Genomic DNA, 26,387 nt, shown 5'->3' on the forward strand with positions numbered 1-26,387 from the left:
AATTAAGATTAAAATAAGTTTTGTGAAAGAGCGGAAATTATAACTATTTATACAATTTCCCGATAGTAACTAAAAATTGTTAATATTATCTCTTACTTCAAAAGCTTAGGGTTAGGGTCAGTGTGTCACGGTGTGGATACACGTGACCGATTAGTGGGTAAGCTAGACCCGATTGGGCTAGCTTACATATGAAAATTCTGTATATCTTCACTCTGGAAGATCCTGTATCGTAGCTCTTCGAGCTACGTCTTAGTCTACACCCTGTACCTACTGTTATTAGTACTGTTTGTTATATATTTCTTGACTCCGCCTGCCGCCCCGTGATACAGTGCCGTTGATTCTTTTGGTCGGAAACCCCGTTCTAACTTGGTACTCTGCCATCTAGTCGTGTTCTGTTTTCTGCTCATGTAATGAAGAAAGCATTCAGCCCCCCGGTCTATCATTACTTTTTTATTAAAATCATAAAGCTTCGTTTTTGTAATTGAACAACTTTCAAAGCAAGATATTCTCGAGTCAATAAAGAATAAACTACTAAAATTCCGTAGTATTCAAATTTCTGTTTTGGCTCACTTCTAAGCGCCTATGTATCAATATAACCTATTAGCTAACCAATCAAACAACGACCCTGTTCGTAGTGGGGGTGTTCAGAATGCAACCCTACCAAATGCACGGCAATCTCAGCTAGAACACGACTTCCAGCACTTTCACATCATGAACATTATTCATCTCTCCACTCGTCATTATGCTTGATCCTCTAACCTCGATCTCGCTCGCAAGTGCCATTGTCCAATTTATCGATTTTGGGTCAAAGCTGGTGGCGGATGGCCGTGAGATCTATGAGAATGGCACATTAACCTACCATCAAGAACTGGATCTGATTACTAAAGATCTCCAAACCCTTACTGAAGAAATAGAGTTGCGTTTAGTGCCCGCGACAACGATCTTGGCAGATGAATTAGCTTTGCGAGAACTAGCCATCAAGGCCAAAGAGCTAGCAGACCAACTACTCACTGTTTTGGACACAGTGAAGTCTACAGACGGCCAAAGTGTACTTCAAAGTTTCCGGCTGGCACTTCGCAACGCAAGAAAAAAAGGGAAGATTCAAGACACCGAGAAAAGATTGAATAAATTGCGAAAGCAAATCGATACTCGTATGATTACAATATTAAGGTAGGGCATACATATATCGCACACATCTTTTGAGACTACTGCTGATAAGTCATATAAGCCACAAGCAATTAGGCGTTTTTGGGGCCGTGACGAATGTGTTAGAAGAGATCAGACGAAATGACATGAATATTGATAACAGAATCGAGAGGCTACGAACAGACTTATTAACATCGTTGGAAACAAAACTCTATGCTGGAACGAATGACACGATTCCAAAGCAATGCGATAAACTTGTCTCCGAAGCACAACGGGTCACGACTTCATACGAAGTGCTGCGAAGTTTACATTTCAAAACTATTAAAGATCGCGAAGCTAGAATTAAAAGTGCACACAACCATACTTTCGATTGGATATATGATGATTCCGATACCGTTACAGGGCACCAGACGCAGTTCCAAGATTGGCTACAAAATGGAAACGGAATATACTGGATCTCTGGAAAAGCAGGGTGTGGAAAATCAACACTCATGAAGTATTTGTGCAGCGATGCGCGCACGAAAGACCATTTGAAGATCTGGACTGGGACCTCAAATATCTTCATCGCTAGTTACTTTTTCTGGAGTAGTGGGAACAAAATGCAGAAATCACAGCTAGGTCTTTTGCAATCGTTATTATATCAGATAATCAATCAATATCCCGAAATCATCTCCAGAGTTTGTCCCTCTCGCTGGACTATGGTTAGAAAACATGAGGACGAATCTGATCCGTGGGATTTACCAGAGCTCTCGGAAACATTCGACCGTATCGTAACAGAAGAGCATGCTTGGTCGACGCGCTTTTGCTTTTTTGTGGATGGTCTGGATGAATATGACACACAATATGGAGAATATACGGATCTTATCAAAATTCTTCGAAGCCTAGCTACATCCTCTGTTATTAAATTGTGTGTTTCTAGTCGACCTTGGAATGTGTTTCTTGAAGCCTTCGATGATGGTGATATACCGAAGCTTGTTGTACAGGAATATACCAAGCCAGACATCGAGCTCTACGTCAAGAATAGGTTGGAAGACGATGTTCGATTTGTTCGCCTATCGAAAAAAGACAATCAGTATCAGCAACTTGTGCAAGGAATTGTGGAAAAAGCAAATGGTGTTTTTCTCTGGGTGTATCTTGTTGTCAACTCACTCCTGAGGGGGTTCACAGACGACAATGACATATCAACCTTGCGTGGCCGACTCGAGCATTTGCCTGCGGACCTTGGGGATTATTTTCGACAGATGCTTGAAACCATCGAAGATGTGTATCGCGTACAAACTGCCCAAATATTCCAGATTGCTGTTGTATCATCATACCCTTTACCTCTTCTATTGTTTAATTTTCTGGCTCAAGTTACAAACGCCCCACACTCCAGAATCAACAACAAAACGCAGATTCAGAGATTTACTTCACAAGATATTATTACTGTGACAGAGAAGATGAAGACATATATCAATGCCCGATGCAAAGACCTTCTTGAGATATATGTAGATATCGATCCTGAGGAAGCGAGTTGCCTACGAAACAAAGTTGGGTTCCTACACCGCACAGCCAAAGATTTTCTTATGACGAAGGATATACAAGAAGTGCTAGAATCCCGGCTTCCATCAAAATTTGATGCAAGAATTACTTTGTGTAATCTCTATCTCCGGCAACTGGAGTCGCTCCCTTTAAAGGAAGATCATGGAAGTTGGCTACTGACAAGAATATCCACCATGACACGAGAACTTGTGTACTACCTTTTTGAAGCTGAAAGAATCAATGGCGTAGCCGAAGTACTTTTATTAGACGAGCTTCATCAAACACTTTCTACCCGCGCCCAGGAACTGCATAGGTTGCCCGGGGCTGCGTTCAAAAATCATATTTTAGCACATTACAACACTACGACGTTTGCCAAATTAATCATCGAAGGACAATTGGTCTTGTATCTCGAACATCTGGTTAGCAGAGAAACATGGCTACTTGGCTCCGAACCTCTTCTCAATTACACATTGCTCAATTTTGGAAAAGTGCCCCCACAACGCTTGCACTACGAGGCTGATTTGACGGTCGCCATGGTTCGCATACTCTTGGACAGGGGAGTAAAACCCGACGAGGCAACTTGGTGGGAGTTCTTGGTCTCGTTTGACAAGATTTCCAGACCTGCGTATCGCGAAAACCTCGACGAAGTATTTGACATTTCCAAAATGCTTCTGGAACACGGCGCGGACCCAGATTACGAATTCGACATGCAAAAAGGAGAGTGCACAAGGTACGCGAGAGGAAAAGGCGGGAGACGCCGCAAAGTTACAGAACTCCAATGGGTGGGCAAGGTTGCATCCGAGATACTCATGAATGGGTTTAGCAAAACACCGCACCTAGAAACGCAAATCATAGAAGTTATTCACAAGAGCAGACTCAAACGTTCGAGCTCAAGGTGGTCTCTTTGGCGACTACTTACTCTGAGATAGAATCAGCCGATGCCGTTTGTATTGACGGTAGCATCATCTTCCTCATGAAAAGAATTATTGACTTGCAATAAATGGCATGTCCGTCGGCACTCAGATATCTCGGTCTAGCGGAGGATCTTCAGACTGCATTTCTTATTTTCTTACAAAGTTTATCTTTGAATGTTTCTAAATTTCACATAAGAATTATTTTGGGGGTCAGTACTAGTGCGCTTACCTCGCGCGCGATATTATCTGTAAATTCAGCAAATACTCCCTCGAGACGCTAGCCCGTGGAATTTATCAAGCGCTGATAGGCACCACCCATCTGGTCAGATTTCCAATACGATTTTATCGAGAAAAAAACCAAAGTCGAGCTGAACCAAAAACATCAAAATGCACAACACAAATCAAACCCCTTCAACACTTCAAACTTTCAAAGCTCAAGGTTTTACAACAACTTCATATTCGTATTCAAGCACACTTGCCAAATATAAATAGCAAACTATTTGCGTACTTATATACTGTAGTGATGATGCCATTACTCCAGAAAAAAGTGTATAGCAATAATTTCTTGAGCGTTTCTGCTCTTCAACATTATCATCATCCGTGCATCATTTTTCCCTCATTTCCAACCACAAACTTTCATAAACCCATTCTTCACCCCACTCAACCACAAAATACCACCATCCCCCCGCTCCCCTCCCCCTTACAAAACCCAACCCCAACAATATCTCACACCCCATCACCCTTCCCAAGCAACACCAAATTAGCCACATTCATCGCCGCCATAATTGTCCAAATAACTCCTGCCACCGCCGCCGTAATCCAATGGTTTCTCATTTTCGTTCCCTCGCCCGTTTCGACCCCCAACCCCGCGCCTTCATGCTCATACACACTTTCCGTCTCCAACGTTGCATCTCCATTTCCCCTCACATTCTCATCATCATTTCCGAACGCGGCTCGTCTCCCCTGACATCTCACCGTCATATATCTATTACGACACGTGAAATAGATAAGCGGTGCCGTAACAAATGGAAGAACAATACTAAGAGCTACTTGACTAGCGTTCAAAGCAGCTGATAGACCTTCACGACCAACAGCTCCGGCAATGATAATACTAGGTGTGATACTCAGACTTCTCGTTATAAGACGTCGTAACCATGGTCTGATAGTCCAATTTAATGCACCTTCTGAAACCATTTGTCCGGCGATGGTACAAACAATGCCAGCACTCGTACCCGATAATAATAGAGCGAGAGCAAAAATGGTTCCAGCACCTTTCGAAATACTCGACACGAGTAAATCATAAATACCGAAAAGATCAGCCTCTGGAGCCGCAGGGTTATTATAGAGGGCTGATCCGGCTACGATGAGAATCGCGGAATTGACAAAGAGGGCGAAAGTGAAGAGACAAATTGCTAGCTCGGCGTAGGAGTATTTGAGACAGAATTTGATGGCGGGAAGAGAGGGGTAGTATGGTTCCTTGGTACCCAGATCAAAATCTTTTTTGACAATATTATTGTCCTTGTCATAAGCGAGGAGTCGTGGTTGGACAATGCCACTTCCTAGATAGAGACTGTGAGGCATGACAGTTGCTCCTAAAATACCACATGCTTGGTAGAGTCTAATGTGCGTTAGGAGAAATTCAGATGAGTGGAATAACAAGCACTTACCCCTTTTGTTCTACAATTGCTTTGGAAGGCAAGTATCCCTTGAAAACCTCCCCTACTGAAGTATCTTTGATGAGGGACAATTGAATGCAAAAGCAAACAACAACACCCAATACCAATGCCGCCACAAATATTTCAAAATATCTCAATCTCTTCATTTCACCATTTCCAGGATAAAATACAAGAAGAATCAAAACATCGAGAATCGACAAAGCACAACCAGCAACCAAGGGTATCTGAGGTATCAGAAGATTGATAGCAATAGCTGTACCAATCACCTCTGCAATATCTGTAGCGATAATCTATCATTGGTCAGTCAAATTGAAGATGCAAAAGGGGAGAAATCTCATACTGCACCCTCAGCCAAAATATACAAGGCATAATTCATCCATTTTGGCAAGAAAGCTCTACAGGCCTCCGCCAAATTCAATCCACTAACAGTACCCAACTTGATACAAAGACTTTGCAAAAAGATGGCAAAGATATTTGACATCAACACAATAAACAACAACTTAAATCGATAAGTTGCACCTGCAGCCACATCCGTCGCATAATTTCCCGGATCAATATATGCCACCGCAACCTACAACAATCCATTAATATAAATGAAGTCCAATTTTTGACATTGTGATTTCAATTTTGACATTGGTGGAGAGGTGGCAAATTACGTACCATGAAGCCCGGACCCACGAATTTTGCAAATTTGACCATGACCTGCTTCATTTTCACGAGTTGTTCTCTCGAGACATGGAGACAATTTCTTCCATAGCCTGCTCCCCTTCTACCTCTCGATTGATCTCGGATATCGAGAGTTTCAACAGAAGGTTCAACCACGTGACCACTCTTCCCGTCTCCACCGCCTCTCCCTCCATCCCCACCACCCCTATCACCCCCAGCCCCCCCTCCAACACCCTTCGCACTCCCCGTCGCCTTCCCATCTCCAGTATCCTCTACCAGATCATGAATTGACTCTACGCCTTCATCCTCCAAACTTCTCCTCAATGCTCTTCCGTTTGCTCGACCGTTCAAATCCTCTCGGGTGGTGAGATCATTTGCCAAGGCGTTTGGATTCTGATTATATCCATCACCTTCCAACGGCTCATCTGTTCTCGAAGGACAATTCATGATGATTCGTTTTGACTTTTGAATGTCTTATGTAGTGCTACTATATCGATGAGACGAATCTCAAATAGTAGTATAGGTAAAGAAGCGATATGCCTTTCCCTTCTTCGTTAAAAAACGTCGCTAGGGATATGCGTCACCTTGTTGTATGTTTTGAGTTTCGTATTCTGTGGGTAAAGAATGGAAGGTCTCGCAAGTCCGGATTCAGGAGTTGCGTTTGTCGTAAGCCAGCCTCAGTTGGATTTAATTTATGATCAATCAATGAAAACAATCAATCAATCAATCAATCAAATCAAATCAAATTAGCACAAACAAACTTTATTCAGTCCCATCCGAGGAAAATAATAAGATGTCAAGATAGGTATGTGAAATATAAAGTCCAACTTTCACTCATAAATACAAAGTTCAAAGTTCAAATTTGTCCGAGTAAAATAGATGTGAATATGAAAGTAAATGTAGAATCCAAATCGACATCCAAAGAAATCCGGGGAAAGAAAGATCTGAGAAAGTGCATGTAGGTACGCATCTAACTATATACCTACCGACAGAATGGCATCCATGATCTATCCACTCTCCTCTTTCCCTGTTCACCACTTTACCATTTCTCCCCATAAAAATCCGAGTTTCCATTCATCTGATTGGTTCCCATGTCGTGAAAATTCAGGCCCAACAAGGTACAAGACGATACCGAGTTCCTCCCCAATTCTAGAAGGGCTACGACTTTTCCCGATCGTGCAGGTGGTCGTTGATGGCTTGTTTTCGGAATGTGATGTTATGCCAGTTTTGGGGTGGGCAGGTATATACTTTATCGATAATACTTGGTAAGGAGAGGGCATTCGACTCCTCATAAGTATATCTAGTAAAAGTATCCAATATCTAGTACGCAGGTACTCTTACATATAAAAACAGTACTGGGTCACAATCCATACATAGACGCATTTCTATCCTCTCTCTTTTCTACAACATTCAAAAGATACCTACCTATATCAATATCACTATCAATCCCATCCAAGACAATAAATGCAATACAAGAAATAGGTAGGTAGGTATCCACGGATGCGATTGAGCGCATCAATCTACAACTTTATTAAATGAAAACGGATCTCTCAAGTACCTACTTAGGTAGGTAGATAGGTAATCACACATGTCAAAAATCCATGATGATTATCACGCCGCTATTTCTACCTCCATCTCCATCTCCATCTCATTACTTATCACTTCTCACTAGACAATAAGGATGATCTCATTTATTCATTCATCCATCCATTCATCCATTCATCTACCAAGTATCTACCCATCATCCATTTCCATCACTAGCTACCCAAACCACCTACTACTCTGCACCACCATACTTACTACGAAAATCCCCGACTGCTAAAATCACCCACTACTAGCCCATCCGCCTATCCATCCATCGTCCCAAAAAGGCAATCCACTACTTCCTAGTATCCTCAACCCCTCCTAAGCTCCCAAGCAAAAGCAAAAGCAGAAGTAAAAGCAAAATCTCCAAGTACGATGTAGATTCAATTAGTCACGCAGTCACTTATAACCACCCAGTCTCGAGCCAGTGGTCCTCCCTCATCACGTTACATTACATTACATCACATCTTCTCCACATCCCCTCCACCTCCAGCAAACAACCAGACAAACGCCAAAACAAACACCAAAACACACACACTCTCTCTCTCTCTCTCTCTCCCCCCCCCCCCTCTCTCCCCCTCCAATACCCGAACCCCAACCAGCCCGGCACAACTCTTCCCCGCAGCCCAAACGAACTACCTACCTACTACCTACCTCCAACTACCCACCTAAATAATCTCAACACACACCCACCCATCATAATTACGACTCTATCATCTACCATATCGCGGGGAAACATCCAATTCCAACTATCTACACTCGAGCTATCTACACTCGAGCTACCTACACTCGAGCTACCTACCTATTATCTTCGAAATATAATGTTTTACTAGTGGGTGGGTGGGGGCTTTATTATCTACTTCCTCTTGTCTTGCTTTATTTGTTAATCTACATTTGATACATTTGTTATATTTATTTCTGCACACAGCACAGCACAGCACAGCCTAGACTGCGGGGTAAGGTAGGGTAGAGAAGAGTAGAGAAGTTAACCACCTACCACCTACCTACCTACCACCTAACTAACTACAAAGTATTTATTCTTATTCATCTAGAGCTACCTATCCAGACATTTTAGATTTACTTCGATACATATCAGATACCTACGCCTGTAAATTGATCATGAGGGATTTATCAGATAGTGCTGTCATCAATCACTGCCATCATTCCATCCATCCACCCAAGAGAACAAGATAACATAATGATACATACTAGATACTAGAATACTTGGTTTGATATATGACTTATTGCTACCTAATTGCCTATCGCATCGCATCGCACTGCATCAAAAGATAATATCTTGGATCGAAACGGTCTCGGTTCACAAATCAAACCCAATGGTCAGACGAAATATGCAAAGTCTCTCGCCCCCACACAACCATATAGTATGTAAATCATTTCAGAGAATTCCCCAATGAGATTGAAGAAGCGTGCTCATCCTCCCTTTTGAGGAGACACTGAAAAAAAAAACGCCTGGTGATCCATGCAACGCCATGCAAAAACATTATTCTGCAATTGCCCTAACCATGAAACCCGTATTTCTTTCTCTCTCTCCCTTTCTCACTTACGCATTCCGATCATCATCCACTTGAGCGTATGCCTTTTGTAGTGCCTTTTTCTCCCTACCATCATCCTCGAGAACCATGATCCAATCTCGGAGCTGGATATTCCGTCCCTTACCACCATCTTCTCGCCAAGTGCCCAACCTTCGCACTCCATCGGTAGTCATTTTTTCAGGTCCCGGATTCGCAACGGGGCTTGCACCAGAAGAGCCAAGACCTTGGGTCATGATTTTACCTGGCGTGCTTGTACCACTACCGGATCCTCCGGCAGTCATCCAACTATATTGTTTCTTCTTTCCGAACATACTTTTTCCACCACCCAAAAATTGTGTAGTGGTTACATTGGCTGCTGCGTGACTTGCTGCCTCACTGGTTTTTGCCTCTGCTTTCTTCTTCATTTCTTTCTTGGTAGGTGGCTTGTCAAGAACATCTGGAGCCATAGAACCTGGCGTGCCCGGATTTATTGAACCAGCGCGAGATCCATCACCAGACTCACGAGCCTTACGTCTTCGTAGTCTCGCCTCCTCGGCTTCTTGCTCCTTAGTAGCACATTTCCGAAGTGTCAATGCAACATCATTCGCAAAAGACTTAGTTTGTGCCTTTGCACTATCTGATACTGGGGTAGGCAATCTACCTGCAGCTGAGAGAGGGCCTTCGGTGTGTTAGCTCAGAATTAGAATAATGAAAAATACGATACATACGTTTGAGGGGGTTGGAGAGAGGGCTGACAGCACTCTCCCATCCACTCCGTGGACCACCTTCAGTAACAATGGTAGCAACACTATGTTTTATCGCTGGGACAGCAACATCTGTCCATTCATCCCTGATTTGGGCATGAGAACTTGTCTGTCGACCGATAGCTAACTTTAATCCGTCCTCTAATAATCCACGAAGTCGATGCTTGGTAGAGATAGACATAAGCGCAAGTTGATCAACAAGTAAAGAATCAGATGGAATGAAGGCTCCTGTCGTTGCAGTGATAGCTCCATCTGGTCCCACGGCAGTTTGTACTTTGACAGTCGTGTCAGGGAAATGTTCAGGTAGTTTCATAGTTCCCATCTTTCCATTTAAATCTGTATTCAAACCGAGACCATTATCATGTGCAATTTTCTCCATTCTCTTATGAACATGGCCAACATTTAAAAATGGATTATTTAATTCTCTTTGCCTCGATACTGCCAAGTCGCGAGCCGCATCATGCCATGCTTTATCCGCAGCTTTCTTCTCAAAATCCTCTTGTGATTTAGCATTTGGTGCCTCTCCAGGTTGATTGGCCGGACCTGAGCCGTAAAAAGATCCCTCATTCCCTGGTGGAAATTGGGTAAAACTGTGACCTGCCGAAATATTTCCTGGGTGTGACCTTGAGCCTTGAGCATTGAACGACGACGAATACTGCTGAAATGTATATTGTTCCTCCTCTGCAAGATCGACACCAGTTCCCCCTAAAACATCCAACGGATCCAAACCATCAACCTTATTTTTATCGACCGGTCTCGAAGGTGGGCCCATGACTCCGCCAGGATGGTGCTGTTGTGGCATTTGCAAATTAAAGTTGTTGAAATGAGCTGACGCTATGTTTCCTTGATGATGATGCTGAACTTGATTTGGGAAGCTCAATGGGCTTGGTTGCGCATGAGGTGGAAGAGCCATCGGAGTTTGCGGTAGATTTAATGAGGGAGATGGTTGCGCATTCGATCCATTCGAATATGGCGTGGTGTAGGCACCCTGAGGAATTTGCACAGTCGAGAAATGCGGCGAAGGCGAAGCTGAATTCTGACCAGAAGCAGCATATGGTGATGTGACATATGGCGAACCTGGTTGAGAGGGCGGATTGGGAGACATTCTTTGTCGCTTGTGGGGTGGAAACGCGAACTGTTGTTGGGTTTGCGTTGAAGGTGAATTAGCTGGCTGAGGGGGAGAAAAGGGCCTCTGAGGCATAGGATACGGTGGTTGCTGTTGCTGTGGTTGCGCCATGATGTCGACGGCTTGGTTGTAATTGCCTCTATTGATCTCCTGTATCCTTCACAACCCAGGCGCAAAGCCCGGCTACCTCTTATAACACCGACCCATGCGCTAGTCTAAATCTTCAGAATACAACGTAAAGACTTGCGCGACCGTATTCACTCGTTGTTTTGATGACCGTTTAAGCTGTTTTCTTTCCCGCGTTAATACTGTGGTCATTGAATGAATCGCGAAAGCTATCTGGTTTTGATCTCATCACGTGTGGATTTAGTGCGAAATTTCCCTCCACAAGGAACGCCAAAATCGCGTCTCTTTGATGACGAACCTCCCTTCCCTCTTACAATTTTGTATTGATTCACCACACGATTCAATTCAGATCCTTCCCGACTTACCTATTATGAATCTATAAGCCCATCTACAATCATTTCTGTCGTAATTTGATTGATTACAATATCTTTGCTGAACAAATATCTATCCGCCTTTAAGGCAGCAAAGTGGTAGTACTAACACTAAACTGACTGACAAAGAAAGCAATACACACCACATTCCATTCACGATGGCATCAAAACGTAAAGCTGCAGCTATGGCACCTACGGTGGAAGAACCAGTAGATCCCGCTGACGAACTCACCTTTACGAATCTTGGTGGTGGTAATGAGGTTGGAAGATCTTGTCATATAATTCAATACAAGGGCAAAACTGTCATGGTAAGTCTAAGCCCTCTTTCTCCATCATCTGCGGCATCTTTTTACTGACTTTTCGATATAGCTTGATGCTGGTATGCATGCTGGTTACGACGGATTAGCAGCTCTACCTTTCTATGACGATTTTGATTTGAGTACTGTCGATTTACTTTTGATCAGCCAGTAAGCGCATTCTATTTCCTACATTTTACATACGCGCGTTGGCTTTTGGAGGATGGGGCAGTCAGTATATGGTGTTCTGTTTCGGTGTTTTAATACAATGCGCCTTTGGCAGCTTGGACTCTGCGTCGAATTTTGGGTCATGCATCTTTACATGCAGAATTCCGTTTCTTTTTTTGGCCTATCTACCTACCATATTTATCATGTATACGAGAATCAATACAATATCATTATCCCACAGCAAATGCTTGTCTTGATTCTGTGATATAACCTCCATCGCTGCGGACTCAAATTGTACATAGGCTACTACTTCTGTTGGCGTATTCTGGTGCCTTGCCAAGTAGTATACGAGCTGACCATTTGTAGTTTTCACGTCGACCACGCAGCTTCATTGCCATATGTCCTTGCGAAGACCAATTTCAAAGGACGTGTCTTCATGACACATCCAACCAAGGCCATCTACAAATGGCTCATCATAGACAGCGTAAGGGTTGGAGGAGCATCCTCAGGTGGAGGTTCACAACCAGTCTACACTGAAGCCGACCATCTCACCACATTTGCTCAAATCGAAGCTATAGATTATCATACCACACATACAATCTCTTCGATCAGGGTCACACCATATCCAGCAGGGCATGTACTTGGTGCTGCCATGTTCCTTATTGAGATCGCAGGACTCAAGATATTTTTCACGGGGGATTATTCTCGAGAAGATGATAGACATCTTGTCTCTGCCGAGGTCCCCAAAGGAGTGAAGATTGATGTTCTAATTACCGAATCTACGTATGGTATTGCATCACATATTCCCCGATTAGAACGAGAGCAGGCCCTTATGAAGTCTGTCACTAGTATCCTGAATCGTGGGGGCCGAGTTCTCATGCCGGTTTTTGCACTTGGTAGAGCTCAAGAACTACTCCTAATTCTAGATGAATACTGGGGTAAACATCCAGAATTCCAAAAGATCCCTATCTACTATGCTAGTAACCTGGCTCGTAAATGTATGTTAGTATACCAAACATACGTTGGCTCTATGAACGAAAACATCAAACGACTCTTCAGAGAACGTATGGCCGAAGCCGAAGCCAACGCAACTAGTGGGGGTAGAGGAGGACCATGGGATTTCAAATATATTCGTTCATTAAAGAATCTCGATCGCTTTGACGATGTTGGGGGTTGTGTTATTTTAGCAAGTCCCGGTATGCTACAGAATGGTATTAGTAGACAATTACTAGAACGGTGGGCACCAAGTGATAAAAATGGTGTTATCATTACTGGTTACAGTGTTGAAGGTACTATGGCAAAGCAAATCATGCAAGAACCAGATCACATCCAAGCAATCATGTCTGGTCCACAGGGCTTTACACGAAGATCAGCACCCGGAGAAACAGAGAAAGCCATGATACCTAGAAGATGTAGTGTTCAAGAATACTCCTTTGCAGCGCACGTTGATGGCGTCGAGAACCGGGAATTCATCGAGGAAATCGCTGCTCCTGTCGTGGTAAGTTCCTTTTACCTTCCAGATCCAATTCAAATGAAAAAAGACTTAACAAGCATAGATTCTCGTCCACGGCGAACAACACAACATGATGCGTCTAAAATCCAAACTTCTCTCCCTCAACGCCGACAAAACTACCAAAGTGAAAGTTTTCTCCCCCAAGAATTGCGAACCATTACGCATTCCTTTTGTGACTTCGAAAACCGCCAAGGTCGTCGGAAAACTCGCCAACAATCCCCCACCTACTGATTCCGCCCAACTTATCACTGGTGTACTGGTTCAAAACGATTTCAAAATGTCGTTGATGGCTCCTGAAGATTTGAGAGAATACGCTGGATTAACTACTACTACCATTACATGTAAACAACGTATGACACTTAGTGCGGCGGGTATTGATCTTATACGCTGGGCTCTAGAGGGAACATTTGGAAAGATTGATGAATTGCCTGAAAGTAGAGGACAACAGAAACATTCAAATGGGAATGGAAATGGGGATACGCACATGAATGGATCATCCGACGAAGAAGCCGACGAGGAGATTGCAAATACGAATGCAGTCACTGCATATTTAGTTATGGGCTGTGTTACAGTGAGGTATAGAAGTAATGGAGAAGTAGAATTAGAATGGGAGGGCAACATGTTGAATGATGGGATTGCGGATGCTATCATGGCGGTGTTGTATTCGGTGGAAAGCAGCCCAGCTGCTGTTAAACGTATGTTCTCCAACTCTATCCTCTACCCCCTTTTTTCTCCCCATTGATCTCATTGTACCACTTATCAATTCTCAAAACTAACATCCCCATCCCCTAGAATCCGCAAGCAAATCTCCCCATTCCCACTCCCACTCCCCTCCAGCCCGCAACCTGCACGCGCACCTGACCCCCGCCGAGCGTCTCGAACGCCTCTTCATGTTCCTCGAAGCCCAATTCGGCGCCGACAATCTCGTCCCCATCACCACTCCCCGTCTATCCACCGGAATCCCATCTCCAACTTCTTCCCCCTCCATACCCTCCGACACCAAACCCTCTTCCCCCTCAGACCTCGAAACTCCCGAAACCTCAGAAACCTACGCCCAAGAAAAAGAACTCGCTCGTCTCCATAAACTCGGTATCCCCGTTCCGGGCATCGAGATCAAGGTCGATAAGATGGTTGCGAAGGTATGGTTGGAGGATTTGGATGTCGAGTGCGCGAATCGGGTTTTTGGGGAGAGAGTGAGAGCTGTGGTAGAGAGGGCCGTGGAGGTTACGGCGCCGTTGTGGGGTTGAGCTAAGAGAGATGGTTGGAGCTAGATAAGGGTCCTCCTGATTTGAGGGAAATGGAAGATTGGAAAGGGAAGGGGAAAGAAGAAATGTATAATACCTAGATAAGCGAGGATGAGGATGAGAGTCACTGACTTTGCACTAAATGCACAAATGCGATGTTTGAGAGAGAGAGAGAGATAATTATTCTAGGTAGATAGTAGATAGAAAACTCACTATACCGAGAACCTCTCAATAGATGAAATAACAAATGAATAAATAGCCACATACCCAAATTCTCTCTCGGCCCCCACGCGCCAGACCTTCCCCTCGCTTCACATTCATAATCCTACAATGCCCCAACTCACCAATCATGTATAGATTAAATATACTCAGCTTTCTTATGATTCCTACCTATTATTCCCTCGTATATGATATGAGAAGTTGGAAACAGACCATCATCTGCTTCCACGAAGAAATAACGTTCATATATAAGAATGTATAACACGCGTAGGCACATCCCAAGAATGATTCCCTTCTCTTTCATCACTTTTTATCTTCTCGCGCACTCGCCATGCAAGCAAGATTTATATGGTAGCTTCGCATTCTAATGCATTTGGAGTTCGAAATGGCACATTCAACTTCACAATCACAATATAACAAATCAATCAAGAGAATCTTTTTAGGAATTTTTATATTTTAATTTAATTTTGAATAGTCGTAAAAATCGTTAAACCTCCCCATTATTTCTCTTCCTATATCCCATCCAGAATCGACCAAGCTTCAAGCTCAAGTCATCATATATATGCTAATGCTACAAACAACCCATCCATCCATCGCTAGAAAAGATGCCTAAAATTTATACCACCAAGAAGGGTTTCCAACCGCGCGCCAAAACACCCAATCCCAAATCCCAAATCCCAACATTCTGTGCATCTATGCAAGCAACCAATCATCCTGGGGTATATCCACAAATCTTTTTATCTTCATCGCCCCATATTTACCCGCTTCGTAAGTTAAATTATCCATTATCTCCATCTCACCCCAATCCCCTTCCCCATTCACTAGCCCCATTTAATTGGCTATTTAGTCAACGTCATCATCGTTCTCATCCTCGTTTTGTAGGACCCATCCCCTGCTCATCTCAACTGCTTGTCCCCATTTCTTGAACATACGGGCAGCCTTTGCTGGCTTGATTTTTGGTTCGAAGATAGTTCTGTCGTCACGATTGATCTCCTTGAGTTCATCAAACTCCTTCCAGATTCCAACTGCGAAACCCGCTGCGATTGCGGCTCCGAGAGCTGTGGTTTCGCGCATAACTGGTCTGTTGATTGGGATGTTGAGAACATCGGCTTGTGTTTGCATGCAAAGGTCAGAGTTGGACATGCCACCATCGACGGCGAGTCCTTCCAACTTGTGTCCGGAATCTTTCTCCATAGCATCAAGGATGGCCTTGGTTTGGAAACAGGTAGCTTCAAGGGTAGCACGAGCGATGTGACCACGTTGTGTGTGTTGAGTAATACCGAAGAGTGTTCCCTTGGCATCATCAATCCAGTATGGAGCGAATAAACCAGAGAAAGCAGTAACGAATACTACACCTCCGTTGTCGTCAACGGTCTCTGCCAATTCCGTGATCTTGCTTGAGTGTGCAATGAAACCCAAGTTGTTCATCAAGAACTTGACACCTGAACCTGCAACGGCAATGCTACCCTCAAGAGCGTAAACGGGTTTTCGGCCATTGCCAAAATCGTACGCGACGGTAGCCAAAAGTCCATATTTTGATACTACGGGCTTGTCACCAACGTTGTAGAGAAGGAAACAACCAGTTCCGTATGTGTTCTTTGCATGACCAGGCTTGAAGCCGCATTGACCGACCAAAGCGGATGATTGATCTCCGAGACAGCCAGTGATTCTGGTACCTTCGAGAGCACCGTAGGCCATCTTACCGAAAGCTTCCTTGTCTGAGGAAGGAACGATTTTTGGAAGGGTAACGTTTTTTCTGTCGAGTTGGAAGAAATTGAGGAGCTTGTCATCGTATTGTAATGTGTGGAGGTTCATGAACATAGTTCTAGAAGCATTTGTGGTATCTGTGACATGAACACCGCCTTCCTTTCCTCCATTGAGTTTGTAGATCAACCAAGAGTCGACTGTTCCAAAAGACAATCTGCCCTCATCGTATGCGTTCTTGATAGCTTCAACGTTTCGGTACATCCACATAAGCTTAACGCTGGAAGGGTAGGTAGAAAGTGGCAGACCACACAATTGAAGGATCTCATCTGCTCCTTCCGACTCCTTGAGCTCGCGCACAAGAGCGGTGGTTCGGGTGTCAGGCCAAACAACGGCATTGTATAATGGTTCTCCAGTGTTTGTATCCCAGCAGATAGTTGTTTCACGTTGGTTGGTGATTCCAATAGCTTTGATGTCGGACTTCTTGTATCCTAATTCAAGGAATTTCTCTGTTGCTTTCTCTACACACTCATCCACAGAGTTGACCAATTCTTGAGGATCATGTTCATGCCATCTGCGAAAAGAGTATTGTTAGCTTGTGGAATCGATAGAAAGGGCAGAGCAATAGAACTTACCCGGACTCGGGGTACATGTTTTCGAATTCATGCTGGTGCATAGCAACTGGTTGCCCTTCTCCATTGAAGATAATGAATCTTGTAGAAGTTGTGCCTTGATCAATGCTACCAATGAACCAATGTTTCTGTTCTTCCTCCTCGGTTTGGGTTAAGTCTTCTGGCAGATGTGTTTTGGTTTGTTCGATGTGCTCGACATATTCGGCATCCTCTGCTCTTGGGGCCTCAATGTTTCTGAATTCTGCGTCTCTTCTGTATTTGTAACTATCCATATCACTGTGTGATATCGAGGGCGGTGGTGTTGGATGCATCATCATGATGGGAATGTGTTTGTATGTGAAGCGATATAAAAATAAGATAATGGGTATAGTAAAAAGCAAGGCTTGATGCGGGAGTACTATTAAACTGAAGCGCGAAGAAATGATTCTTAAGAAGAAGTGTTTGTTGGTTTGTATGAGGAGGATGAAATCGAGGGGGGATATGTTGGAGTTATAATAGTTTGGGGGAGTAGTGGAGGTGGGGAATGAAGGAGGCTTTGTTACGGTCCTGCGGGAAGGAAGAGTACGGAGTAAGCGCGAGGGGAGAACTCGCTAGTATGGCATGCTAAGGATTTGATGGAGGTAGACCGTATGTGGAGGGACTAGATGGAGGAAAGGTAGAAGGGGTGTTCCGGGAAAAAGATCTACCAAGTTGAACCAACACGTTTTAGGAATATCTCACCGTTACTCGCATTCTCGTACCAAGCAACTAAAGGTGGACACTGGATATTCCAGTTCCAAGTAATTAAATTCGTTCTCTTTTACTCCAGTAAAAGATCCTTAGTATAAAATTTCGATTGTCGATGGCGCCTCGTCGGAAGTTCCGTTCTTCCTTGGTGTACCAGATGAAGCGGGGGCCCCTCTTTCTAGGTCACTTGGGACCTGGGTCATCTTTTTTAATTATTTTGGTACGAATTTAAATGCACGGATAAAGATGGGAAAAATCGATCCCGCGCAGCCAAGTGGTGGAGAGTAGCAATTAGCGTTTCCTAGGCATAGCATTAGCATTGGCATAGGTTGACAAACTACGGTAGATTGGTAGATTGGTAGATTGGTAGATTGGTAGATTGGTAGATTGACTGGAATGGAGACATTGGAGAGACGCCCAAAGACTAAGTTAAATCTATTAAGAAAAGTATCGAATCTTTTTAGCTTTTTAATCCCAATCCGGTATCAATTTCCTTCAACTAGAGGGGAAAGAGCTAGAATCCATGTTAGACACTCCACAAGAACCATGTAAACCCTCTGCACAGAACACCGCAGAACACGCAGAACACGATCCATTTTCCAGGGCGACATGTGACGAGACAGATGATCAACCGAAATTCATGGGAGGCCGTTCCGGTAACAGTGGGGAATTATGAAGGGGAAAATGTATGGGAATCGGACACTATGAGTGTGGGAAAATGAAGCTACTAGGCCGATTGCTTGACTTATAAAAGTAGAAAAAGGTCTCGTTACTACTAAATAGATACTAGATTGATACTAGCCCTCAAATAGTCACAACTAATAAAATGACTAAGTTATGAAGTCAACCATCTAAGTGCTAATTGGGCACCTAGAGGCTCTATTAAGACCTTACTTTCTTGATGCCACTAACCGGTACTATCTTTCCGTAAGATCGTTATTTTCCACTTCGCTCTCTATTCTTCCTCAGCCCACTTTCTCGACTCTGTATTAGATTTCTTCCAGATAGCAACATGAAACTGTAAAATGGTCATGTACATCAAAAGCTGTCTGGCTCGCTGACTGATTCATTGAACTGGCTGGCCTTTTTACCCATATGTTCGAGGCGTGTTCTATGAAAACGGAAGAATTATTTCCGTCCTATGAAGCTGAATGATTGGAATTATGCCGCCCAGTGGTTCGTCACCCTATAGAAATATCCATGCACTTTCCTCGAGTAGAATGTGTTGAAAAGACCTAGGTAGAAAGTTTATTAAGAGGCTAGAGTCACCCTTCAAGTCCGTCCTTTGAATAGGAAAGAGATCTGTGCTCAGTCTGTCGTACTGTGCTCTTTCTACTTAGGTACTTCCGTGGAATCCATGTTTGCATTTGCATGTACGGAGTATAGTGTGGTGGTCGGTAGTGTGCAGTGTGCAGTGTGCAGTGTGCAGTGTGCAGTGTGCAGTGTGCAGTGCAGAGTGTACAGTGTACAGTGTACAGTGTACAAGTATACTAGAGTTAGTACCTACAGTAGTTAGTTACATCGTGCACATGGAGTTTTCGCTTTGCATTCTTTGGGCTCCAACATCCATATGCTCCTCCACTTCTTTTTACGAGGAAGTGGTTTTAGCTCGTTGAGATCTCATCGATTTGCTGATGTTGATGCTAATGCTAATGCTAATGCTAATGCTAATGCTAATGCTAATGCTAAAAAGCTCATGCTGATTGATGCTGATGCTTTACCGGTATCGCCTTGACAGGTCTCTCCCAAACGAATATCTAATCACGATCCACAATATTACATGTGGCTGTGTTTCCTTGAGGCGCGATGGTGGGGGATTCGACTGCAAATCTGCAAATCTTCTGTCCTTACAGACTTGGTAACGTCAACATAAACGAATCGAAACATTGTTAGAAACGGCTCAACCAGGTCTTATCTTTCTGCCTTGGAAATGATATCACGTTTCTTAGGTTATGATGAAATTCAATTGACCATCTTCAATCATCGAGAAATGAGAAATCTCATATCTCGATCGCATGTATACATAACATCATGCCCCCATTGTTTTCCAAAGTCATGAGTTGGTTTGACATCAGTTTCTTATTTCATCGAGCTCGGATCTCATCATATCTCATCATATCTCATCATATCTCATCATATATCATCATTTATCATCTTACAATTAACTTGGAATGAGATATATTCATTTTATGTCATCGATGAATTCATAATGATGAAAAAGATCTACTCAACAAGAATATCACGACACTTGCTTGGGTACGTACTCACTGACAACACATTTATCTCGGCATTCTTAATTCTGTTGCCAAAAATCCCATTTTCTATTCACACAACGGTATCCCCTCTTCCCCCCACAAAATTGACTGTGATCAATCTTTTTTTTTTCTACGGAACTTTTTTCAATTTTAAAAATATCACGATGCACGACTCAAGGACTACCCCTTTTTTCCACCCCATTACTCCAGTCTCCAAAAAAAAAAAAAAAAACTCAATTTGCTCTCGTGCTCAAAAAAAGTATCGTCCACCCAGCACAGTCCAGCTCCTCGCGTCTATTCTGTTAATCCAATTCCGAGGTCCCAAGATGGAACTTCAAACTACAATAGTTGCAAAAACAGAAAAGAGTCAAAGACGATCTATCTGACTGACAATATTGTTGAAACCCACCAGAGGCTAGAACCGAGACAACAAAGGGATTCGACCACAGCCTCGCCCATATATCAATGTCCAAACATTACAAACCATCTCTACTCCGAGACTCATTCCGCCCCGCCTGTCTAGTTTCCAATTTCCTACCTGAACACTGACCAGTCCAGCCCCCTCTCCAGGCTCCAAGTAGTTTGGGGGTAAAAAATTGAATTGGGACATCCGACGGGATTTCCTAATACGACTTAACGTCCTTTTCCACAATTAGACTTTTTTAACCTTTTAGTTCTATTCCTGGAGAAACGCCAACAGAAACAGAAACACATCAATCAAGTCCAAAATCGAATGCCGGAGTACCGATACGATACAAGTATTGGAACCAAAGACCGTGCAGTCGTGCATGGCACTGCACGCTCATCTGTTTACACCTTAATAGGCAATTCCAGCTAAGAAGCATGGGACTGAGTCCGCGGATAAGCATTTAAGTATCCATCTACTTACTTTCACCCCACAAGACCACCCTTCTAGAACAGTATTGATCGGTTTATGAACCCCTTTCGAGTCTCATCACCGGCGACCCCCCAACCAAAAACTTCTTATCCGTCGTGGAAAAGGTCACGATGTCAATTTCTAGCTTCATGTTTGACTCTTCCACAGCTGCACAGACTTCTGCACCCTGGGCCTCACAGACTTTACAGGGCTTCTTGTACTTCTCATTCATCTTGGTACCTGACTACCACCTTATTTTCCTACCCAAAATCTAACTTCTAAGACACACCCACTTCAACTCACATACGAACACACGATCAAAATATTTTTTCAGAGGTACAGTATGTGCCATTTTAGTTACATACCACGTTCAATCAGCATGCGTGGTAGGTAGCAATATGCAACATGCAATGCAAGACACGCATTTAAAAAAATCCAACACCCTTCAAAGATTCGAGACTGTGCACTGCATCTTCTGCAACGTATCCAGACTACTCGATATAAAAAAAATGAAGAAAAATAAATCGCCTCCTTTCTAGACCTTTTCGCAAAAAAATGAATCTTTCCCCACATCTTCAAAACATTATCTGTTGCTAACATGTGCCCGCGTGAGCATTTATATGGGTATTCTCCTTTTGCATCTATCGCGCAATAATTGAGAGTTTCTAAAGATGGACTTTTGCTTGTCTGCTCGGCAGCTTGCCTCTCCAGCATCTTCGGTAACAAACTGAAACTTAGAAATCTATACTGTACTTTGCACTGTACGCTCCGCTTCTCCAGTCTATCATACGATGTGTAAACACAGTCTTGACCAGAATTCACGAGTATTCAATTCACAAGGTTACATACCGCTCCCTTGTAAAGCATAAACCACCAACCCACAAACTACTGTACGGAGTACAACTGGTCCTACCCTTCCGGCCTTAGCATTCGCAAAAGCACAAAGTGAACAAAGCTCTGCAGAAACCTAGATAGAGAGACATACCTATGCATAGGGATTCGCAATCCCTCCATCTCATCCCATCCCTTTGTCTTTCTCCATCTGCGTGCTTCACCGACAGAAGATATGCACCGGATCCCACATTGTTGCCACATCCCTAGACTAAACCCAAAAATGAAATAAAAATTAATTTTTTTTTACTTTTATCAATTTTATTTGGGATGGTAATCAGTTCGAGCTATCGCTTCTAATAATCCTATTAGTGAAGCGAAGCAAGAGCGTGGGATGCGCATGGGGCAAATCGTTAGCGTACATTTTCGAGCAATGTTGTATCGCCCACCTTTTGGAGAGGGGAAATCTCACGATGTTTTTTTTTTCTTCTCTTTTTTCACTTTGGGTGAGATGAGATGAGATGGTTTTGTGTGGTGTTGTGGTGTGGTCACCGGGAAGGCATTTAGGGGGTTTGGTCTGGGGCTTGTGGTGTTGTACATAATTATTGTTTGCATTTTAATATTGTTATTAATTATACATCAATCTCAGAGATAACATACACAGATAGTAACAAAATCATTCAATATCGTATTTTCTGAATGATAATGATATTTTTCACCCCTCTCTCTCTCTTCCATCCCATCTCATCCCATCGATACGATGGATTCTGAAGTATATTTTTAACATTCTAGGCCGCATTGAATAAGTTCTAGGCATTCATCTCTCGTGCATTAATGTCCAAGCTTTTTTGTGCTGGTCTCTGATAGGATAGGTCGATTATGCGGCCGCGGGGAATCCGGCGCTAGTGCAGATTGGGGCTGAGCGAGGACGATATTGATAACACGAGAGAGATGAATATAGATATAACGGTTGTTTGTGTCTATGTTTGAATTTGGGGTTTGGTCTTGCTTCGGATCTGGGTTGGGGTAGGCGAATCCACTACGGGATCTAGATGAGGAGCGACGCTTGCTACCGTTTATTTATTCATTTGATTATTATTTTTATTTAATAGATGGCCGAGTGGGTGAGAGAGAGCTCGAGCTTGGAAGGTGGTATGTGTACATGTGCGTTTTTGCTGAGCTCAAGCTTGGATACATACATGGCTAGGATCTAGCATGTTATGGACTGGAGCTTGAGGGTGTAGGATGGCAAGGCACAGTCGGGTATGTCTTGCATATAAGGAGGTGATGGGCCCGGAGGTTGTTGTGACAGTCGTATTATAAGGGTACAGTATGTGCTTGCATGCTTGCTGCTTGGCCGTTTCCTTGGCCGCCTCCTTGTCCTGGCTTGTGCTGTGGATGTAGGGGATGTGCTGAGCTTGGATATACATGTAGCTAGGTTCTAGCATGCTATATAAGGACCGAAGCTCGAGGGGGGTGGCGAGATGGGGATAGTTGAGTATGTCTTGCATATAAGGAGGTGAGGGCGGGAGGACCGGAGAGTTTCTCAAAACATCTGTGCTATAGTATAGCATGGTATGTGCTTGACCGCCGCCTTGTTGTGGCGTGTGCTGTGTATAGATGCACAAAAGCTTAGATGTATACTAGCAGGCTATGCTATGTACCGGTGATGAGAAACGGATAGATATGTCGTGCATACACGGGAGCGGGAGATGAGTACGACATATCTAGGTATGTAACACGTGCTTGGCTGCTTACTTGATCTTGTTCCTTCTCGCTCTGTGGTATTATCCATCATCACTTAAGTTTTATCTTGAGCTTGAAGAAGATCTGCAGATACCAGCTCGGGAGTTCATTGCCTTTTGAAAGTCAAGTCTGACAATGAAAGGTATGCAGTTCCAGAACTTCATTAGAATACTCGACATTCATTATACTGGATTGGATGATGGTGCTCCGAACATCGAAATTGTCCCCAAACAATGAAAAGCTCCTTCCAGCCTGTAGTCCAGATCATGAAATGAGATGCTCTGTATCGTCTCCGGCCTCTTCAGTTATACCCTCGCCTTGCTGCTTGAAATAGTTTAGCTCGGGGCGAGGAAGGAAAAGCAGAGGCGATACCGACTCAGTTTATGTGGATGGTGAGAGGTATCTCGTTTGGTATGATCCAGTGACGATATTGTCGAGATTTTGGTGGAGAGGAGAGACGATGCATCTTGTAAGCGATAAGAGGGTTCGCTTGGACTATTTGGAGGCTGATGAGTTATTGGAGATTCGTTTGGTATAATCCAGTGACGAATGAATCGAGTGATTTGACGGTGTCTGGTAGGCGACAGGGAAGATATCCTCTCGATTATAATGAGGACCTAAGTCACTGGGCGATCCGTTTGGTGTAATCCAGTGACGGATCTTTCGATTGTGTGACATGGATCGGGTGATTCAACGGTATCTGATAAGCGATTGGTAGAGACCCTCTCGATTATCCATACAAGCAGGCGAGCTGACGACGGGCTGACGGAGGGAAGATTGAATAGCATGCAGACCAAAGCCGTTGTAAACTTCAATCATCTGCCGGAAGTCTAGACCGGTGCAACATCCGTATTATTCTCCCCTGGATTGGCCAGAACTTGTTAGATTCTTGAAATTTACGGGATGAATGCTCGTGAATCGTGCAATTTACTTTGCCACAGCACCATGATCCAAGAATCGGCAGATCTTCAGGGTATTCAGGCGGAGACGTTTTCGTTTGTCCCTCGTCTTTACCGCGGGACTGTGTTGTTGGGGAGACCCTCGCGTATGCGCGGCGGTCGTAATCGCGAACACTACCCGGGTTCAGGTGTCTGGGCTCATTGGTCCATTGAAAGGCAAAAGACAGTCCGTTGTAAGGATATCCGTTCGGATAAGCCTTCCTGAACAAAGCCTCTTCAGATTTTCCTTCTCTTACCCCCTCTTCCTCGTCGCCGCCGCCGTCTTCTCTAGGTATTCCCGCACACGCCTCATCCTCGCTACCATCCTCCTCCTCTTCCTCATTTACCTCACCATCCTCATTCTCGTCTACTTTCGTTGCATCACCTGCCAATCTTTTCGTTTTCTTGGCTTGTCTCTCTAGTTCTTCCGCTGCCTGCCATACGCTATGCCGCTTTTGTTCTCGCATATAAACCTTGCACTCCTCGGGCATAAGGGTAAGACGTTTATGTTGAGGTCGTCCCATCTTTTCACTAATAAGGAGTATGGACTGTCTCGGAGGCTGAGTTAACTTAAGACTATGAGTTTATTTAAGTGGATCAACTAACCTGAGTAGGTGAACTAGTTCGAATGTATCAATTGTTCTGGGAACTTGAAATGATTTGAGAGTACGAACTGATTTAATTGTCTGTCTTGTCCAAAGATCACAAGTCAGTCTCAAACTACGAAATGTCTTGAATGTATGAACCGACTAGAGTGATTGAAACAACTTGAGTATGTGAATCTGCTTGGTAATATAAACCTACCTGATATTATGAATCGTCTTGAGAATTCAAGTCAATCTCAAAGTAGAAATAGTCTTGAATATATATGATTGGCTTAAAAGTCTGAAGCAACTTGTAAGTATGGATTTGTGTTTAAGGAGAATCCTTAAGAAGATGGAAATAAATCAGAGGAGGCTTTTGAAATACATACCCCAGAATTTTCAAATGAACTGGACAAAACTCTAATCTAATAGAGTAAGTGCTGTCAAGCAATTATATACACCGATCACTATAAAATAGCCCTGGATAACAATTTACTCACTAATTATATCTAATGCTCAAGATACAATTGGCTTATCTTGATAATAGCATATCAAATCCAACCCTCATGTTAGCTAAATGACATATCTATATCAACCCCCGAAATTGTTCACCAATGGTGTACTTTAAGTATTAATCTAGAGTATCTAGTTAGAATAAGCTTCGGATCCATCTCGCTAGTACATGATTCGCTTAATTACTAATGGGCTTCCTTATATGTGCCCTTTATATTGGGCATGCGATGTCGTCAGTAACGGTGTTGGGGATAAATATGGAAGGCGCAAATCGACTAATATACATATAAACTAGACCCACAGGATTAACAATTCTATACCCCTTCCACACCTGCAAGAACGATCCCTTTAACGGAATGCTATCTTCTTCGTACCGAAAAGAGTTCATCTGATGATTTTGAGAGGCGTCATTTGGTATCAATGTGGTTTGAAGTTATCTGCACAGTCGACATTCATGATACCCCTCGAAAGTTATTGGTTTTCGATTGGTTCACACGTAATTTCTCTCTGTGCTTAGATGAAGAATTTAGGTATCTTCCCTAACATCCTATTTTATAGGATATGATCTTCCGTCATGTGGTTCGAATCTGTGATTGTCAAAGAATCTATATATATAGTCTCTTATTCATGGAAAGTTAACCAAATAAAGATTACATCTCAATATAACCAGCCCAAAATCATCACTTCACGACTGCTTAATCCAGTCACTTGAACA

The 26,387-nt window shown here is 43.4% G+C and overlaps 7 protein-coding genes across 7 annotated transcripts; 2 read left to right on the forward strand and 5 right to left on the reverse strand.

The window, feature by feature from the left end:
* Positions 1-742: 742 nt before the first annotated feature.
* EAF02_009503 (uncharacterized protein) lies at positions 743-3,596 on the forward strand (the record flags this gene model as incomplete). The annotated part of the gene is made up of 2 exons (XM_038905551.1): positions 743-1,170; positions 1,229-3,596. 2 exons carry the CDS (start codon positions 743-745, stop codon positions 3,594-3,596), a joined length of 2,796 nt encoding a protein of 931 aa, XP_038754609.1.
* Positions 3,597-4,307: 711 nt separating this feature from the next.
* Positions 4,308-6,370, reverse strand: EAF02_009504 (uncharacterized protein; the record flags this gene model as incomplete). Its single annotated transcript, XM_038905552.1, has 4 exons — positions 4,308-5,199; positions 5,249-5,547; positions 5,598-5,828; positions 5,918-6,370. The coding sequence occupies 4 exons, from the start codon at positions 6,368-6,370 to the stop codon at positions 4,308-4,310; spliced, it is 1,875 nt and encodes a 624-aa protein (XP_038754610.1).
* A 2,698-nt stretch (positions 6,371-9,068) lies between these two features.
* EAF02_009505 (uncharacterized protein) lies at positions 9,069-11,040 on the reverse strand (the record flags this gene model as incomplete). Its single annotated transcript, XM_038905553.1, has 2 exons — positions 9,069-9,718; positions 9,768-11,040. The coding sequence occupies 2 exons, from the start codon at positions 11,038-11,040 to the stop codon at positions 9,069-9,071; spliced, it is 1,923 nt and encodes a 640-aa protein (XP_038754611.1).
* Positions 11,041-11,375: 335 nt separating this feature from the next.
* Positions 11,376-14,814, forward strand: EAF02_009506 (uncharacterized protein). Its single transcript, XM_038905554.1, has 5 exons — positions 11,376-11,734; positions 11,796-11,893; positions 12,257-13,388; positions 13,447-14,098; positions 14,196-14,814. Exons 1-5 carry the CDS (start codon positions 11,585-11,587, stop codon positions 14,648-14,650), a joined length of 2,487 nt encoding a protein of 828 aa, XP_038754612.1. The 5' UTR covers positions 11,376-11,584; the 3' UTR covers positions 14,651-14,814.
* An 895-nt stretch (positions 14,815-15,709) lies between these two features.
* On the reverse strand, positions 15,710-17,519 carry EAF02_009507 (uncharacterized protein; the record flags this gene model as incomplete). The annotated part of the gene is made up of 2 exons (XM_038905555.1): positions 15,710-17,144; positions 17,206-17,519. 2 exons carry the CDS (start codon positions 17,517-17,519, stop codon positions 15,710-15,712), a joined length of 1,749 nt encoding a protein of 582 aa, XP_038754613.1.
* A 5,203-nt stretch (positions 17,520-22,722) lies between these two features.
* On the reverse strand, positions 22,723-23,465 carry EAF02_009508 (uncharacterized protein; the record flags this gene model as incomplete). Its single annotated transcript, XM_038905556.1, has 2 exons — positions 22,723-22,956; positions 23,091-23,465. 2 exons carry the CDS (start codon positions 23,463-23,465, stop codon positions 22,723-22,725), a joined length of 609 nt encoding a protein of 202 aa, XP_038754614.1.
* Positions 23,466-24,448: 983 nt separating this feature from the next.
* EAF02_009509 (uncharacterized protein) lies at positions 24,449-25,099 on the reverse strand (the record flags this gene model as incomplete). Its single annotated transcript, XM_038905557.1, has 1 exon — positions 24,449-25,099. The coding sequence occupies one exon, from the start codon at positions 25,097-25,099 to the stop codon at positions 24,449-24,451; it is 651 nt and encodes a 216-aa protein (XP_038754615.1).
* Between the last annotated feature and the right edge of the window lie 1,288 nt (positions 25,100-26,387).

Source organism: Botrytis sinoallii (assembly GCF_014898435.1).
Source record: "Botrytis sinoallii strain Bc 23 chromosome Unknown BSIN_020, whole genome shotgun sequence".
Lineage (NCBI taxonomy): Eukaryota > Fungi > Ascomycota > Leotiomycetes > Helotiales > Sclerotiniaceae > Botrytis > Botrytis sinoallii.